Below are 15760 nucleotides of genomic sequence, written 5' to 3' on the forward strand. Positions count from 1 at the left end.
AACCTCATTTTTGGACATGTTTTTTTTTCTCACCCAAAATTCGCTCTTGGTCTGAATGTGATTTTGTGTCCGGATTTTAGACCTTTTGGCCTCAGATCTAAGGCAGACCGGTCTGAACTGCACACAGACAGGTGAACCATTGCAGAAACCAGGATACGGTGGGCATTTGGAATAAAGAGCGGTCTCCATACGAAAATGATGGGTCCATTAAGCAAAAGATAAAAATAAAAATAAAAAAAGGACTCTAACCTTTACCCTTCTGCTCATGCACAAGCAAAATAACCAATGGAAAATGATGTTTCTAATACAACTAGGCATTAGTCACATGAAAAATCTGTTGAAAGCCAATGTGTTATGCTGTATTCAGAAATAGCCCCCCAAATGTCTTTCCTACGTGCATTTCAGGCAAAAATGACAAAACACTCTGGGGCCGAATGAGTTAATGGGAGAATTTTGGTAACATCACCAAATCTGAATATTACTTATTTATTTCATCATCTGTGCATCAGTATTGCACACAAGTTACAAAAAGAGCCATTCCTTGATAATTTCTATGAAATTTCCGTAAACTTGATTAACTGATTCGGCCCCAATCCCGCCTATAGGCGTGATGAGGCTGCACCCTATTTCTGAGCTCTGCAGCATCAAGGTCATTTAAGATACACCAATGTGGGTGGTATTACAAAAAAGCAGATAGATATAGCTCTAAAATGATACCAAATAATCTGGAAGTTCTAGCTGCACTACAAAATACAGAGGGAAAAACCTCATTGTTTGGACCCGGGGTTTTTTCCACCCAATATACTGTCAGAAAAGTGATCCATGTCTTGATTTTGCATAGGAGATAAAATTAATTAAAAATTATTATAAAAAGGTCAGGAAAAATTCTTCTCAACACACGTAAGTGAATTTAATGTACAATTTTTTGGATTTGGGGGGGGGGGGGGAGAGAACAAAACGACCAATTTTAATTATTTATTGCTTTCCAGCTACTACTGCATTGCTTTTAAAATTAAAATTGCAGTTTATACATATAAATATAATCAAAGTCCTCAACACAAATTCTAGCCTGCTGTCTACATGTAACCAAAAGCCAAGTACATGCTATTTACCACTGAAAAGTGAAATTTGAATGCAAAATTCTTTCCTATAAGCCATAAACAAAACCTTAAACACAAACTTAAAATGTTTCCCCCATAAGTTACATGCAAATAAGTACAACTAGATAAGAGGTATTAAAATATTATCAAACATATACTAATCAACAAAATTCATTCAAATGATCTATAATCCAAACTTTAACCTGCTGCCTGCATCCACCAATGCTTATAATGCTGCTATGGGGACTACTACCTAAGGTCTTTTGTACACCATACAGGTGAGCTAAAGAACAATTCAAGCATTTTGTGTTAAAAATGTATTATATCCTAAACCTTTTAAAAGTGCAGACACTACTCTTCCAGCATATCACCTGGTACAACCTGATCAATACACGAATTTAAAGTACGTGACCTTCGATGATGAAAACCACCACTTGTTTCATCTGAAAAGTAGCCATCAATTTCCATTTCCATGTCTGGAACTTGGTGATCATTGCTGGTCATGTATCGTGAAAGTGGACTGGGATATCTCTCATTCTCAAAAATTAGTATTTCTTGTAATCTATATACAATTCCATCTGCTGTTTCCTCAATCATTGGCTCAGGGGAACCAACTGAACTTAAATGGTCCTCACCAGAGTAATTTTCTTCTTCAGTTCCTTCACCTTCTTGTTCTAGTTGTTCTTCGGGTGTTGCAGAGTTACTGATACTGTTTGCAGGGCCTGCTGGTGTTTCATTGTCGTTATCTCTTGCTAATGCATGGTCATAATTTTCAGTAATGAAAGAACTATTAATTCCAATATCTTGTCTTTGATGATGTTCCTCCTGTTCCTCTCTCTTCAAATTACTACCTTGGCTGACATAAATTTTATCCTGTTCATCAGTGTTGACTTCATCATTGTAGGTTTCCATCTGTGTACTGATGGGGAGTACTGTATCCTCTCCAGCACAGCCTGTACCGTATTGAGATCCCTGACTTAAAATATCACTACTCTGACTATCGCCTGGTAAAACTTCTGTACTTTCACCAGATGAATCATATTCCTTGCAAGATTCTCTCCATATATGAAGAAGGTCACAAATGTAGGGATTAAAATATTCCTCTACAAATGAAAATTGAGTTGCAACTTTAAAAGATACAGGAGAATTTGGGGGTGGACTAGAATCCTTACAGCTATCATCATATGCAGGTTTGGATTCATGCTGAGTAACAAAAGATTTTCTGGTTTCATAAGAATCCAATTCATTCCAGTCATCAATTACTTCATCGCAAAGAAGATGATCTTCCAAGTTTGGCACTAATTCATCATTGTCTCCCATATAGACCTGACGAACCACGGGTTTCTTGAACAGACTTGGAACCTCCATATTCACTGTCCTTGACTAATTTCACAGCCTCCAACCGTAATGGCAAACATCAAGATCTGGAACATAAATGATCTTAAATAATATCAGCTGCATGCAAAAACAAGGTATTACTTAAAATGCAGAGAATTTAAATGTCAAAGAAGTCTCAGCAAAATGATGCATCTTTAACTCAATATTTTTTCAATATGTCTGTAATATCCAGAAACAGACAAACTAACAAACTACAGAGATAGTTATCTATATATTCCTCCCACAAAGTAAGACAAGTATTGTCCCTGGTAAGTACTGAAAATAAATTAAAAACAGGAACCCTAAACATTTCATAATACTCAGTTAGACTAATTATTCCAGCAACAAGCTTTCTGATATTGCGGGATATAATACATAAAAGATCAGAAGCTGACTGTATTCTATAATCTTCAACCACTGGGTATTAAAATATTTTTGAGTACTAATTATTGGTAAAATGAACATGATTTTCCAAAGGAAACATTCATATGTTGACAGTTCATTATCTACATCAAAATTCTATTAATGAAGTGAAAAATCAGAGTATTCATCTTGATTTTTTTGAAATATAACCTTTTATAGAATGTTTAAAACAACTTGTCATTAAGTAAAATCATTAATATTTGTCAAAAATTTGCCAAAGTGCCACAAAAACTATAGCTCTTTCATATTTCCTTTCAAAGTAAAGCTCCGAGATCTGACATTTTTTCCCCGTGTTAATGCCTTTACAAAAATTCTTTAGAGGGGCTCATATTTTGTGTTCATTTATCAAAAAACTCTTCTATCAAGTCTTGCTTGTTCTGAGCCACCTTAAATAACATTTATATGGCTACTGTCGTTTAAGATTCCCTAGTGCTATTTAGTTCCCTGACACTATAAATGGCTTAGTGACTGCAAGTGTTGACAAGAAAAGATCACAATTACACTGACAGACAAAAAAACACAACGACAATCTTGTCACAGGTTAACAATCATCAACTCATTAGAAAAATCATATTATAAACAGGTATCAAGTGGAAAATTAAAATAGTTTACAGAAAACTAGATGATGCAGATATTATTTGTTTACAGTAGTGGCATGCAATGGCTCTCAAAATTGCATTAAAACACTCTTCCATAACTCCAGGACAAGCATGACACATTACATGTACAAAGACCACTCTTTTCAGTATGCATAAAATGAGTGGTATTGGTCTGTATGGTGACCGACTCCCCCCGCCAATGAAGTAACTGTATCTACATTTCAAGCCACATGCATTGAAATTCACTGAGGTACATATATCATTCGTGATGAGCTGAACAAACTACAAACTTTACTTGGCTGCAGGCTCATTCAAACTGATGGATTCAGACCTGGCTTATTTGGATCAAATCATGGGCCAATTCAGACCCATGTGAAGGAATTTTAAGTTTCATTTGAGACTCAAATGAAAATGTGACATTTACAATTGTTTCAAATATGATACTTCTCATTATTCCAAGAGATGTTGATCAATTCAAAACTTCATTTATGGTAACAAAACTGCCAATTTAATCCAAGATAATGCACTTTTCTTTATTCAAATTAAATGAAATAATTAAAGACTGTTTATCTTGCATTACCAATAGTGAAGCATTTTCAAAGCAGCTCATTCACCTTTGTGCAAAACTGAAATTATTATTTTAAAAAAGATAATTACTAACAGAAAATAATTGTGAAAACAGGGCCACTGCAGTTAAAAAGTTCCACATACTGGTATAGTACAGCTACAATTTTGTTACAGTTTTGATGAATTTATCTTTATCCCACATATTCCTCCAAGTATACCTAAATTTTCCTATGAAAGGAAAATGTTCTTTCAGTGTCTGCACTGGAATGTGACAGTACTAGTACAACTTTACAGAGTCAATCAAGAAATTTAAATTGTTTCCTACCTGGGGGTAGATTTAGATTAATGCTAACTGCTTGCCTGAACTGCTCAAAATTGATACTGTTTGGGCCTAATGTTGTTTGTCATTAAGATTTTCCACATGAAACACAAATGTATACATTATACCATGACACCATTTGTAACCTGAAGCTTAAATTTGCAGACACCTTTGCTTTCTTGTTGTCATAATTATTATCACTATCACTGCTATTTAATGATGACAATAAAATCCAGGAAAATGATTATCACTGGCTGGTATTATAGACAAACACAAAGATATCATTCATCCAAGGCTTTATGGATTATAATGGCATATTGTGACATGTACTTTAGTCTGGTTTACATTCATGTTAACACAAATTAAATCATGTTCAATGGTGTATGTATCAGTTTTTGTGATGCAGTTGTTAAATATAGTGTTGACTGCATATTTTGCCTTAATATCATAATTGCTGGCCATATAATCTGCCAGTGGTCACTCACAACAGCAAGTTTATTAAAAAAAATTATTCACCTTGATATTATATTAAGATTATGATTTCTTATTAACTATAAAGTAATCATTACAAAAAATAAACAAATTTTGTCCATTTGCATGAGAACTTTTGTGTGATTTCCAAGACTGGGAACATTATGTCGTCTAGATCTGAAAAATGATCTACCAGAAACAGGATTATGTCTGGCTCTAAACTTGGCAAATTGTTTCTCCACATGTATAACTTATCCACACTAGATGCAGATTCTGTGAACATGGATTTCAGTGATGGCATGTTTGTTGTTGAGGCTAATATGCTTTTATGCAGGGAAGTCTCTGCTTAACACGTCATTCTTGCTACCATAACAGATTTTGAAATTGACATTACAGGAAGAAAAAAAGGCATAATCATGTCTCTTTAAACTTTATTCCAACACTGAAATTACTGTTTCCATCCATCAACCGCTTCAGTGGCCAAGTGGTTAGAGCATCTGCCTTGGATGCGGGAGGTCGTGGGTTCTATCCCCAGCCGAGTCATACCAATAGCTACTCACTTAGCGCTCAGCATTAAGAGGTTAGTGTTAGGATTGGTCAGCCTGGTGACAGGATAATGTGACTGGGTGAGACATCATGCTACATGTCTACGGCATGATGCCCCAGCGCTGGACATCACAATAAACTGCCACACTTCAGACATTATAGTGATATGACTGATTTGTTTTTAAAGCTACGTTAAAAATCCAAACCACACACAGTTTCCATCCATCAATTAGTTTCATGTGATACTGCTGTTACACAGATTTGGCATTTTGAGATAATACCAAGTTGAATATCTCAACTAACTTCAAATACTAAAGTCACTCCAACCATATTTTATGCCACTTGAGCTCTTGAGTAATCCAACCAAAATCAATTAAATTCTTTAATCCTATCCAAATTACCTATGATTAGACATAGTGTAGACTCGATTCCATCTCAACAACTTTAAGCACCAAAGCAGAACATACTTTCCGGACAGAATCAAAGTAATGTTAATTGTTCAATGCCAACTGATCTCTTTAGTAACCCAAATGTAATCAATTAACATCTTTAATCTTTTCTGAATTACTTCTAGTCATAAAGTTTAATCCATCTTGATTATTGTCAAACACTGAAGCCAACTCGCCCTGCCAAAAGAATTGAAGGGATATGGTTTTATTCTGCTTAAAATTATAAAGTAAATTGTCTTGCCCTTCTTAAACCAGTTCACAATCACTTAATCACAGGCAGTATTACCATAAACATGCTACACTACTGCAAAATTCAAACACATTTAGTTATTCAATAATAATACTGCATACACAGGAGATTTCAGTGAGTGACAGGAGACCCCTTCAATTCAGGTGAAACAACTGCTCATCAAGGAGGTCCATATGTATGTCTTGATACTGTATCTTGCAAGATATACTAATTATAGTACTAAATAAAACTTGTATACTAAAAATTAAATGGGGAACCTGTCAAATCATTATTAACAGGTGTCAAGCTAGACTTGAATTTTTATTAGAATGTAACTCCTCCTTTTGGACAGAATAGGGAGCAATGAGAGATGTAAAGGGAGAAGTGGGAGCAAGAGTTCAGCCCATTTGTGAAAAAGTGTGTGTCTCTGTTTGGGATTTTTAATGTAGCTTTAAAAAAAAAATCAGTCATATCGCTATAATGTCTGAAGTGTGGCAGTTTATTGTGATGTCTAGCACTTGGGCATCATGCAGCAGACATGTAGTATGATGTTACACCCAGTCACATTATCCCGACACCAGGCTGACCAGTCCTAACACTAACCCCTTAATGCTTCAGCGCCTAGTGAAGCAGCTGTTAGTACCATTTTATAAGTCTTTGGCATGACTTGGCCGGGGTTCAAACCCATGACCTCACACATCTGACGCAGATGCTCTAACCACTAGGCCACTGGGGTGGTCATTTTTAATAACTGCAGATCCAGGTAAGTAGCAAAAATAAATTTACGTTTTCATATGGTTTTCTATGAATATGGCATGCAATACATATATTGCTCTTCTTGCCACTCATATTAGTACTAATTCCACTTATATCTCTTGGGGGTTGGGGTGGGATTGGTTGACATGGATGAACTTGTAACAAAACAGTTCAGATTCACATTTAATACAATTTCACTTTAATTGGGAACTTAATCATTAGGATTGATGGGTTGACTTCTAAAATTCTGGCAGCTTTACTTCAGAGCATTCATTATCTTCATTTAAAAATAAGAATAATTATTAATAGGATTCTTCTCATATTAAATAATAACATGCATTAAATGAACAAACATTAATAGTTCTTGATTATATACTGCTAAATGTGAGTTAAGTATTGCTGGCATGTGCATTGCAAAACCATTATCATTTAAATCTTGGTACAAACATCACTTGGCATTTAGAATCATTCTCCTTCTATTTTCCCCACTGCTACAGAAAATTCTAATCTGTTATAATGTTTATTTGAATATTCAAGTATCAAACTTTTTGGCAAGAACTCTGGAACCCTGCCAATTGTCATAGAGTCAATTCTTGAATTTTCTGTTTACACGAGACATGTTAAAATGTATTCCTATGTTACCAATTGTACAGTACAATAGTGCAATTTCAATCAATTATAAAAGAAATTATACAGGTACTGTCACAGGACTTTTGGTCTTTACCAGATACCGTGTTTTGTTCAAAGTTCATTTCTCTTACCGCAAATTTTAGCTTATGTTGACCATGTAATGATCTTGACAAACAGTTCGGTCATAATCATCAATAAGAAAAACTCTACAGCTGTGTGAAGCCCAGAAGTGATTCACAACATTGTAAAGCCCATTTCCCGTTGACATTTGTAGATAATGATATTATTAAATGTGGTGGTACATGTTGTAATGTACTTTAGCCAATACGTCAGTAACAAAACCCATTAAGTCGGGAAACAGACATTGGAAGAGATGATCAGATTTCTTACCATATCATATGAATGAAATATTGTTTCTGAACACCAATAAAAACTGGCTAAGTTTTCAGTATAAATTGGAAATTTTTGGCCTAAAATTTTGGCAAAATGTTGCATTGGAGGGGAAGCCACCAGTAAGAGGTACTTTTGTGCAGAAACTCAGTGCCAGGAAACTGGCTTGTATAGGTGGCTGCTGTTGGGGAGGGAGAGTAGTAAGAGAGGGGGGACCATATCTGAAACAAGCCTTATATGTATACAAGAACACACGGCGCTCAGTTCATGAATTTACACCATATTGGTCACCAATGTTACACAGGAGTAAGTAACCTGAACTTTACAACTACATGTTTTGGGAGTTAATTTAGAATTAATCATGAATCTTTTGGTGACATTTTAAAAGTGGACAAATCAAACTGCTTATTCTAGGAGCAGTTGATTAACTATTTATAACCATTTGTAATTACAAGGATATAATAAAAGGCATCCCAATCTATATATTTCTAGCATGCTCATGCAAAGTCATATGGCCAAAATACATGGTGTAGAGACCAAGAGAACAGAAACCTTAATACCATTTAATAACATCAAAATTTAATAATTTAAGTTCTGTTGCTAAAAAAACATGACCATATCTGCTCGTTGAAGATACACTGAAGCATTAAAATGGATATATGAATGAACTAGATCCTTGTGTCCAACACTACTGAGTGAAGAAAAAAAAAAAGGCACCATGACTACCATGTTGGTACACATTTTTAGGAACAGGAATTTTCTTAATATAACTACCGGTACTCACTTTCTTGCTTTGGTACAATAATCCATACATGGGATTCCAATCTTAGTCTTTTTGTCCATTGGTTAGATATTATTTACCTCACTGCTTTTTTCATATTCGGATAAAAATGAGTGATGTAAGAGAACAACCATACAGCACTTTCTGAATTCCACAACACTCCAATCTTCCATGTTTCTGATCTAAATAAAAAAAATTATTTTCTGTCTCAATCTTCCTACACATAATATTTAGACTTTGCTTTCACTGAATAGTATATAGTTTCCTTAATTTATGTTCCTATTGACTTATGAAAACAGTCTAAGAGGTACTTCCTTGACACACTGATGTCTGTAATTATTATCCTTAATTATTATCCTTTGAAAGGTTCACATACCATTTCAAACCTGTTTTATGAAGAAAATGTAAACAGCAATTAAAATCTTAAATATATTTAGAAAGTAACAAAAGTTGGTATGTTTTTGTCAACAAATAACTTGAGAAAGTTGGGCAATGAAAATAAATGACAACTTGTTGTGGAAAGGGTTAATGTTCAGCTATTAAAACTTGTGCCTGTGAATTTGCTTGATTGTTTCATTTATGGTGCAGTTGGTATCAAAACCTGCATAAAATATATTTCACATGGGACTTGCCACATGGATTACTTGGCTGGGTTGTGGAAGCATTTCAAAAGCCATAAGCTAATGTCACTCAGATTATGCCTAAAAGCAACACAGGGCAAAATCATTTTCACCTTCCCAACTGAAGGTGAAGTAACATTTTTTCAGTGACTTAGTCACCCACTTTACCTGGTAAGTATAAGCTCTGCATTATAATATGATACATCAATATTCTGCTATCTTGTGGACCTCACATAAATTATAATAAAGTAATAACATAATGAAAATGGTGGTACTATCTCTGCTGAAAGATGAAATATATAGTTTACTATTTGTTAAAAGCAGTGGTTCTTAACCCATGGGTTGTGACCTAAAGAATGGGTCACCATGTCATTTCGAGTGGGATGCAGAGATTATGCATACTAATTTGAAATTTCCTTCCAATTTTTTTTGTTAGCATTCATTGGGTTTCAAGGCCAATGCCACAAACTAATCGGGATTGCCACCCAAAAAAGTTATAAACCTCTGGTTCAAGAAAATACGTTATTTTCCCCCTGAATTTATAATGTATCATTTAATTTTAATTTTATGCAAATTACTAACATTGAATTACAATTGAATATTAAATATCATTGCCACCTGTTTAACACTTTGATAAGTATGCCCTACATGAATATTTAATTTTAAACAATAATAAAGTCATCTGACTCAATTTCCAAAACCAGTTTCATCAAACACCTTTGTCATCATTTTCCAATTTACTGAATACCATAATAAAACAACAAATATAATGTTAACTTATAAACTTCATGATCTTTAGCTACATGGAAGTATTACTATATTATGTATGTGTCCATAAAAAAAATCTCTATTCAGACATCAAGAGTTAATAGACTGAATGAAATATTTACATTCACTAATGTTTGCAACATTTTTAAAGACTACGACAAGAATAAAATAAGATGGTTTCAAGCTTTTACTCTCAAGATAAAAATTAAACAATAATACTCACGGGCATTCTAATATTGTGTTACTAATCCTGAACTCTTTACACAATATTTGGTAAACATAATGCAAAGCAAACAGGATTATTTGCATGAGTAATCATTAAAAGTCACAGGTCAATAAACATTACCAGACATCTCGCTCGGATTTTAAAACTAGGAGTCCAGGACTACCATTTTGGTGAAAAAAGGAGTCCCACCATCAAAAGTTGCAGTCCCTTCTTTCCTACAGAATGAACACAGACGCGAGTGCATCTATTTTTAGATGGAGAGGTTTTCATAATGTAATCACTCACTTCAATATAGCTTCATTACAACCGTCCATTGACAGGATTGCAAATTTATGGTTTATTTATTTGTCTGCGTCCTTGTAGTAATTTTAGGCAATGGTTAAATAGTATCTGATTTGCTGCCCCCCCCCCCCCCGTATTTTCGCAAATACATGTCAGGTCGGAAAACATCTTAGTAAAGCACATCTCGTGAATTCCACAACATAGCATTGTCCCATACATTTCTGACCTACATAAGTTGCATTTTAAAGTTAAATCTTTAATAAAATAATACCTTGGCTTTGCTTTCAATGATCTGTATATGTTTCTGAAAATATTGCCCGATGATTAAAGAAAACAGACAATCTAATAAACTGGTACATCCCAGACTTAGCAAAGTCCGCCATTATTTCCCGTTAGGCCTATTGGTTCACTTACAGTCTGAAACTAGTTTTATGACTAAATAGTGTACAAGAGGCAGTTAAGATATGTCCAGATCACTGATTCTGATCTTAAAACACAAGCTTGCATGTTTTATCATCAAAAGATATCATGCTGAAAATTGATAGTGCTACCTTATTCGGAAAAGGATTAATGGTCAAGCAGCTATCAAAACATATGCTTGTGAATGGGCAAGAGTTTGTTTGTCAATGTAATTGATATCAAAACTAGGCCTAGCTACTGATGTCTTGATGAATACATTTCTCTACAACACTAGAACTAACCGGACTAAGGCGAGGAGCATTTAAAAAAAGTATGGCCAGTCATTGTACCTCTTAAATAGCTCTTGTTCGTCCATCAAAGTGATACTGAATATTTGTCAGTCCATGTAAGGACTTGTTCCAAACACTAAGCTAGGCATCACACACTTTCTTACACTTAGCTACTGTCCTATCCAAACTATCAATTCTAGCAGCTTTAGCACTCTTCTTAATCTCGTTACAATCTTCATAAGTTTGCCATTTAACCCCAAAATACTTATCAAATTTACAAATGGCATTTTATCTAAGTCTCAACATGTCTTGATTCTCATGCACTACTTATTCCGATACATTCGGAAATGAACACAATAACGAAAGCTAAAGTTGCTTATTTGATGTACTTTTATAAATGACCACATGTACATCTCTGGGTCTTTTTGACTCTGAATTAATCACTGTAAATATCAGTATATTTTTGCATCCGGCTGCCAGTCAAAGTCTTTGAAGTTGCTGCCAGCTATTGCATCAGGTTCTTTTTGATGTACTCTTATAATGGCAACATGTATGTACATCAAGGGGTCTTTCAGTCACTGAATTCTGTCATTCTAAATATCAGCACAGCTAACTGATTGACACATTTTCCCACCAAGCAGGTGGATGAAGCAGGACTGGCAAGTCTTTGAATTTTGCCGCACACGTATTACATGCGTACGGACGACTCCCGCCTCAGTGATTTTCTGTGTCCCAGATAAAAAATTGGCGTCCAAATACGCATAATTAAGCGTTTCCGAGATCTCTGATTACTCGTTGGTATGTGTTGAAAGTGGGCCATGCTGGCCTGATTGATAGTTTCAAACTTTTTTGAAAGATATTAATTCACAGAAAAACCATTTTCATTAATGTAAACAGTATATTGACAAAATTTCTTTTGGTTAAACAAATTCTAGATTGCAATAGCTCCTGTCTATTTCATTATGATTTCAGCTTAAACAGTATACTGAAAAAATTTCTTTTTGGTTAAACAAATTCTAGATTGCAATAGCTCCTGTCTATTTCATTATGATTTAAGCTAGAATTGAAAATCATTCTTTTGCATTCTCAAAACTTTTGCAAATTGTAAAAAAAATACTAAATAACTAGAGTATGCATGTTTATAGTTTTTTATAATTTAATTTCACATGGTCTGAAGATGCCGAGCACTTGGTCTATATCAGTTGTTAATTTAGCCAGCATTCACTTTAATGTGCAAAACAAAACTCCCTAAAAGAGAACAGGAACCTTTGGTTGGATCACAGGAGTCAGACTTTTTACCAATAATGTATGGCAAAATCTCTGACATGAAATCATCTTCTCAGTAATATAAATGAACATAAGGAGTGCAATGGTGACCACAACCCTCCACTCTATTCGACTTAGATTCTGACACTTCTTTTATAGCTTCAGAAGCCTGAAAAACTACAAATATACATTCAAATGACAGTGACAAACCAACGCAGAACTCTCGGACAACCATGTCATGAATCCAATCCGGTGAATTATCCTTTATTTTCACCCACAGGTGCTCGACGCGAGCTTGATATCGAGAATAAAAACAACAATAATCTAAAGAAAAAAATCATAGAGTGACAAAAATACCTTAGATTACCCCCATGACCCGTTCTGACATAGGGCCCTCTCTATCACAATATATAAGAAAGACGGTCTAGAACTTCCAAATACTTTGTTCCATCCATGACCCTCGATTTCCTTCTGCTATTTCCATTTTTAAAGGCACACGACCATACTATATTGCTTGTTTTACTCCAGCGATATTTTTCTATTCATCAAGCCATCACTGACATTTCTGTTTTAAACCTTTTCTGTTCAGAATGTTGGGCATACAAAGTGTTCGACTCGTGATCCTGTTTACCTGATCATAATTCGTGTCACTGAAAATGACAATTAAATATTACACGTATATTCTATAATGTGTTGATGTTCATCGGCTTGAAATTAATATATAATACAAGAGATGGAGATAAATATAGCATATATGATCGCAAACACCGTTTCAGCAAGTTGAAAAAGCAGATACCATACATTGACAAGTTACACATATACGGATGGTCGCAGCTACTGTCCTTTTTGCCTATAAGCGTTTTCGGGTAGCAGACGGCCGGGTACAAGTAACATGTGCGTCTGCTATTACAACTGCATTATGGGTAATTTGTATGCTTTATTTTTATATTGCAATTTATGAGGGCATATTGTTTTTCTTTTAATGACTTCATCACTTCGACTTATAGTAAAGATCGTATTGATATAGTATAGAGTTTGCCCAATTTACATACTATAAATACATATATATATCATCACATTCTTTCGAGATCTTACGAGATGTATACGAGAAAACTATTAGAGATGACTTCTGGCTATGGAAAAAGCTTTACTTAACGCAAGATAGTTCATTGCATCTATCACAGCCAATATTTTATGTCAGTAAGCGTGCAAGTATGCATTTAATTATATTTTCTAAATATATCAAACTTTCTGATTTTAACTGCAGAGAAAGGAAACTATTTTCTACAAAACGGTGTTGAGGTGAATTTTACCATCAAACGTTCGTGTGGAAGAAAAAGTCCGGTTGTCATCACGTTTATTAACTATTATATAGGTTTGGTTTGGAGAGAAAAAAAATCCAGTTTCCATGAAATATGATTTCAGTAGCTTTAATTAGTCAGTGTAACTCCTCTAAAGTCTTTTGACAAGTTGATATCGTTCTTTGGAAAATAAACTGGTAATAAGCAGCGGTGGGGTTAGTCTAGTCCTACCTGTAAGACCCGACGCTGATATTTATGTTGTGGGCGTCAGGGTCTTACAGCCTAACTAATGGCGCTGTGTAGTGTGTTTTGATGTCGACTAACATCGTTACGAAAGTAAAATTTTCAGGAATATTTCACACATCTGACAACTAAAATAATGACACTTTTCTACAAAGTAAAGTTATAATGTTTCAGTCAGACTTTACTTACTATGATGCCTTTCTTTAATAAATTCAAATTCTCGCAAAAGAAATGGACCCGTTTTCAAGTTTCTTTGGACTACTTTTCAGTTGGCTGGAAAGCGATGAAAGCCAAGAATGCCGAAATCGGATAAAGTTGAAACATTATTTTTTAACGAAACGAATAAAAAATATATTATGCCTATTGGAACTGTAAGCAATGGTTCGTTTCGTTCAAGAACCGTATCCCAAACATCAGCCTACTTGAACTTACTTCGGCATACCTCGACTACCGTCGCATTGCAACAAATTCAAATGTATGTCAACGGAACGTGAAAATGCATCCATTTGCTAGTGTCATATTTTCATTCCACCAGGATAAAGACGGCACAGTAAGTATATTAATTACACATAAATTAGTGGAAAAATGTCGATATAGGCTGCCAAATGTGTGAGATGTTCCTGAAACTTTGATTACTCATTCCGATGTCAACGACATCGGAACACACTATACAAGGCCATTATTTGGATAGTAAGACATAGCACATCAACAAAATCAAAATGTGCTATGTCTTACATGTAGGACTAGGGTTAGTCGTACAATGTAAGACAGCACATGTTGGTTTTGTTTAAATGCTATGTCTTACTATCCAAATAACGGCCTTGTATAGCGTGCTCCGATGTCAAACACATCGGAACGAGTAGTCAAAGTTTCAGGAACATCTCACATATTTGGCAACATATATCGACATTCTTCCACTAATTTATGTGTAATTAATGTGCTTTTTGTGTTGTCTTTATCCTGACGGAATGCAAATATGACACTAGCAAATGGATGCATTTTCATGTTCCATTGACATACATTTGAGTTTGTTGCAATGTGACGGTAGTTGAGGTATGCCGAAGTATGTTTAAGTAGGTTCATGTGGCGGATATGTTTCTTGAACGAAACGAAACGTTACTTTACAGTTCCAATAGGCATAATATATTTTGTTTCGTTAAAGAATAACCCAGTTTTATCATTCTCAGCTTTCATCGCTTTCCTGTCAACTGAAATGTAGGTCCATTTCTTTTGTGAGAATTTGAATTTATTAGAGAAAAGACATCAGAGTAAGTAAAGTCTGACTAAAACAGTATGACTTTACTTTGTAGAAAAAAGTCGTTATTTTAGTTGCCAGTTGTGTGAAATATTCATGAAAATTTGAATTTCATTACATTACACACTACACAGCGCTGTTAGGCTGTAAGACCCTGACGGCCAAAATATAAATATCAGCGTAAAGGTCTTACGACTACGGTGGGGTTAGTCCTACATGTAAGACCTTGACGCTGATATCTATGTTTTGGGCGCCAGGGTCTTACAGCACTGTGTAGTGTGTTTTGATGTCGACTTACCCCTAACAGAACAGAACACCAATGTATGTTGACTAATCCCTGTCAGAACAGAACAGAACACCTCTGTATCCATTATATACAGAACGTTTTTAATTGCTGATGTATGCATGGAAAGCAGCATTACCCAATGGCTGGGAACTTTCTAGTGAGAACTATATCAATAGGAACTGACCAA

At 34.8% G+C, this 15760-nt stretch overlaps 2 protein-coding genes across 5 annotated transcripts in view; one reads left to right on the forward strand and one right to left on the reverse strand.

Annotated features, from left to right (window-relative positions):
* Positions 1-951: 951 nt before the first annotated feature.
* LOC149805130 (uncharacterized) lies at positions 952-13383 on the reverse strand. Its single transcript, XM_089935934.1, has 2 exons — positions 13290-13383; positions 952-2524 (listed from the first exon to the last, which is right to left on the reverse strand). The coding sequence occupies exon 2, from the start codon at positions 2466-2468 to the stop codon at positions 1452-1454; it is 1017 nt and encodes a 338-aa protein (XP_089792060.1). The 5' UTR covers positions 2469-2524; positions 13290-13383; the 3' UTR covers positions 952-1451.
* Positions 13384-13584: 201 nt separating this feature from the next.
* LOC149805131 (CLK4-associating serine/arginine rich protein-like) overlaps positions 13585-15760 on the forward strand; it is a 126464-nt gene continuing 124288 nt past the window's right edge. For 2 of the 4 annotated variants that reach the window (XM_089947719.1, XM_089947744.1), the window contains exon 1: positions 13585-13700. The gene's annotated coding sequence lies outside the window, so the exon portion shown is untranslated. The remainder of the gene's footprint in view (positions 13701-15760) is intronic. The other 2 variants (XM_089947727.1, XM_089947735.1) reach the window with 2 other exon arrangements.

The sequence above is a fragment of the Sinohyriopsis cumingii genome, chromosome 2, assembly GCF_028554795.1.
Source record: "Sinohyriopsis cumingii isolate HCF-2022 chromosome 2, ASM2855479v2, whole genome shotgun sequence".
Classification (NCBI taxonomy): Eukaryota; Metazoa; Mollusca; class Bivalvia; order Unionida; family Unionidae; genus Sinohyriopsis; species Sinohyriopsis cumingii.

Bases quoted from the DNA above. Each gene is read 5' to 3' on its own strand.
- LOC149805130 (XM_089935934.1), bottom strand. From the start codon at position 2,468: ATGGAGGTTCCAAGTCTGTTCAAGAAACCCGTGGTTCGTCAGGTCTAT.